This window comes from Gymnoscopelus braueri, assembly GCF_963280865.1.
Source record: "Gymnoscopelus braueri genome assembly, contig: SCAFFOLD_60, whole genome shotgun sequence".
In the NCBI taxonomy this organism is placed as follows: Eukaryota; Metazoa; Chordata; class Actinopteri; order Myctophiformes; family Myctophidae; genus Gymnoscopelus; species Gymnoscopelus braueri.
This window is the reverse complement of record NW_027660796.1, coordinates 432,501-435,647: the sequence shown is the minus strand read 5'-3', so window position 1 is coordinate 435,647 and position 3,147 is coordinate 432,501. Positions and strand designations below refer to the sequence as shown.

The window sequence follows — 3,147 nt, the reverse complement described above, 5'->3', positions numbered from 1 at the left end:
GCTTCTCAAAGAGTTTGCTGACTGTTGGGGAAGAAAGCGACAGATCTCAGACGAGTCACCTCTGAGTATTTGGGGATCAGAATCAGAATCACAATCAGAATCAGAATCAGAATCAGAATCAGAATCAGAATCAGAAATGCAACAATGAAAACAGAAAAAAAAAGACACTAGCATATAGCCCTGAGGTCAACAACGTGTGGGGTTTAACCATTTAAATCCCAGCTTCCACATTCTGGGGCCACAAATAGACGATCTACAAGCTCACAAAGCGTTGCATTGTGAGCGGCTACTTCTGGAGGCGAAGAGATTTTTAGTGTAGATGATAGGGGGGACATTTGTCAGGTATGAAATAGTGTCATTTCACACCTGGGCGGAATGCTCAAGCCTCAGAAGTTGAAGGAGGTGCTTTGAGGCTCCTCCCCTCCATCAGAAGTTGAAGGAGGTGCTTTGAGGCTCCTCCCCCTCATCAGACGTTGAAGGAGGTGCTGTGAGGCTCCTCCCCCTCCATCAGAAGTTGAAGGAGGTGCTTTGAGGCTCCTCCCCCTCCATCAGAAGTTGAAGGAGGTGCTTTGAGGCTCCTCCCCCTCCATCAGAAGTTGAAGGAGGTGCTTTGAGGCTCCTCCCCCTCCATCAGAAGTTGAAGGAGGTGCTTTGAGGCTCCTCCCCCTCCATCAGAAGTTGAAGGAGGTGCTTTGAGGCTCCTCCCCTCCCATGTGGAAGGCGTAGTAGCTGTCGGCCGCAGTCGGCGACGCCCCCGGCCGCCCCGCCGCCTCGGCCACGTCCTCCTCCTCTCCTCCGGAGAAGTACTTCTCGATGAGCGCCAGCGAGGTCTTGTAGATCTCCTTGTTCTCGTGCTGCTGCAGCGCCTCGATGCGGTCCAGGCCGCCGCACTCCTCCACCATCAGACACAGCTTGTCCGTCTCGCCGTACGTCTCTCCGGCCTGCAGGATGTTGGCCACGGCCTCCAGGATGAGATGGACCGCCTTCACGTCCTTGGTGCTCAGCAGGGCCAGCAGAGGCTCCAGGACGCCGGCCTGCACCAGGTAGAGCAGCTGCTCCGCGGTGCCCCCGGTGGTGAAGTTGGTGACCGCCCACACCGCCTCCTTCTGGGCTTTGTGGTCGCCGTCCCGCAGCACCCGCACCAGGCAGGGCACCAGGTCGGCGTCGACCACCTCCTGGATCTGAGAGTCCCGTCCGGCCGTGATGTTGCTGAGCGTCCAGGCCGCCTCCTTCTGCACGCCGGCCTTGCCGTGGCCCAGGAGGCGGGGGAAGTGGGCCAGGGCGCCGGCGTCCAGCACCGCCTGCGTCTGCTCGTCCGTCCCGGCCACCATGTTGCCCACGGCCCGCAGCGCCGGCGTCACCACGCTCATCCGGCCGGACGCCAGCAGCTCCACCAGGCGCGGCACCACGCCCGGCGTGCGGACGACCACCTCGATGCGCTCGTCCGTGTCGTTGGTGAGGTACGACACGGCCCAGCAGGTGTTGAACAGGACCTCCTCGTCGCCGTGGTGCAGGAAGGCGGCGATGGCCGGGAGGATCTGCCGCACCACGGCCATGGGGGGGGAGGGGTTCTTGTGGCAGAGGTTCGAGAGCATCCAGGTGACGGTGCGGAGGTACTCGGGCGCGAACGCCGACGCGTCGGGGACGTCCAGGAGGCGGAGCAGCGGCTCCACGGCGCCGGCCTCGATCACGCGGTCCCGCAGCGCCGAGCCGTCGCCGGCGATGTTGGCCAGCGCCCAGACCGCCTGCTCGCTGATGTGAGCGTGCGGCGAGCGCAGCAGCTCCACGAAGGCGGCGATGGCGCCGCCCTGCGCCACGGCGGCCGTCTGCTCCGACGTGCCCGAGGCGACGTTGGTCAGCGCCCACGCCGCCTCAAACTGGACGTGCGGAGCGTCGTGCGCCGCCAGGAAGCGGACCAGCCGGGGCACCAGGCCGGCGGAGATGATCTGGTCGATGGGCGGGTGGCTCTCGCAGGACAGCAGCTTGCGGGCGGCCTGCGTGGCCGCCAGCCGGGCGTCCGGGCCGTCGGCGCCGTCGATGCCCGCCACTATCTCCTGGACGGTCCAGTAGCGCCCCCCCGTGGCGAGCTGAGCGCTCTGGCTCTTCTCCTCCGACACGTTCCTCCGTTTGAAGATCCTCTCGTCCTTCTTCGCCTTACGGAGCTCCACCGTCTCCTCGGCACGTTTGCGGCGAAGCTCCACGGCGTCTTTGCCTTTGTTCTTGAAGAGAGACAGGCGAGCGCCCGCGTTCTTCGACATTTTCCTTCCTTCCTGGTTTTGTCTGTGAGTCTGTTCTCTCGTCCCGTTACCTCTCTCTCTCTTTGTGTGTGTGTGTGTGTGTGTGTGTGTCGCTCTGTGGTCGGCCTTGGACAAAGTTGTTGAACTAAGAGCGTACGACAGCCTTATATAAACCAGGATGATGTCACACACTGTGTTTATGACCTCATTCTCTATAATAATTTCTATAATAATTCTCTATAATAATTCTCTATAATAATTCTCTATAATAATTTCTGTAATAATTCTCTATAATAATTCTCTATAATAATCTCTATAATAATCTCTATAATAATCTCTATAATAATCTCTATAATAATTTCTAAAACAATTCTCTGTAATATTTCTCTATAAGATTTCGCTATAATAATTCGCTATAATAATTTATATAATATTTCTCTATTATAATTCTCTATAATAATTTCTGTAATAATTCTCTATAATAATTCTCTATAATAATTCTCTATAATAATTCTTTATAATATTTATCTATAATAATTCTCTATAATAATTTCTATAATATTTCTCTATAATAATTCTCTATAATAATTCTCTATAATAATTCTCTATAATATTTCTCTATACTAATTCTCTATAATAATTCTCTATAATAATTCTCTATACTAATTCTCTATAATAATTCTCTATAATAATTCTCTATAATAATTCTCTATACTAATTCTCTATAATAATTCTCTATAATAATTCTCTATAATAATTCTCTATAATAATTCTCTATAATAATTCTTTAGTTAAAATCCATCGTCTTGGAATTCCTGGTCCCGAAATGGAACCGGAAACGATTGCTTTTGGCTGGAAGTAGAAACAATAAAAGCACTACTTTATCATTAAAGGGCCAGACCACTTTGGT

At 52.9% G+C, this 3,147-nt stretch overlaps 1 protein-coding gene across 1 annotated transcript; it reads right to left on the bottom strand.

Annotated features, from left to right (window-relative positions):
* Positions 1-671: 671 nt before the first annotated feature.
* On the bottom strand, positions 672-2,258 carry LOC308081184 (importin subunit alpha-1-like; the record flags this gene model as incomplete). The annotated part of the gene is made up of 1 exon (XM_080457575.1): positions 672-2,258. The coding sequence occupies one exon, from the start codon at positions 2,256-2,258 to the stop codon at positions 672-674; it is 1,587 nt and encodes a 528-aa protein (XP_080313701.1).
* Between the last annotated feature and the right edge of the window lie 889 nt (positions 2,259-3,147).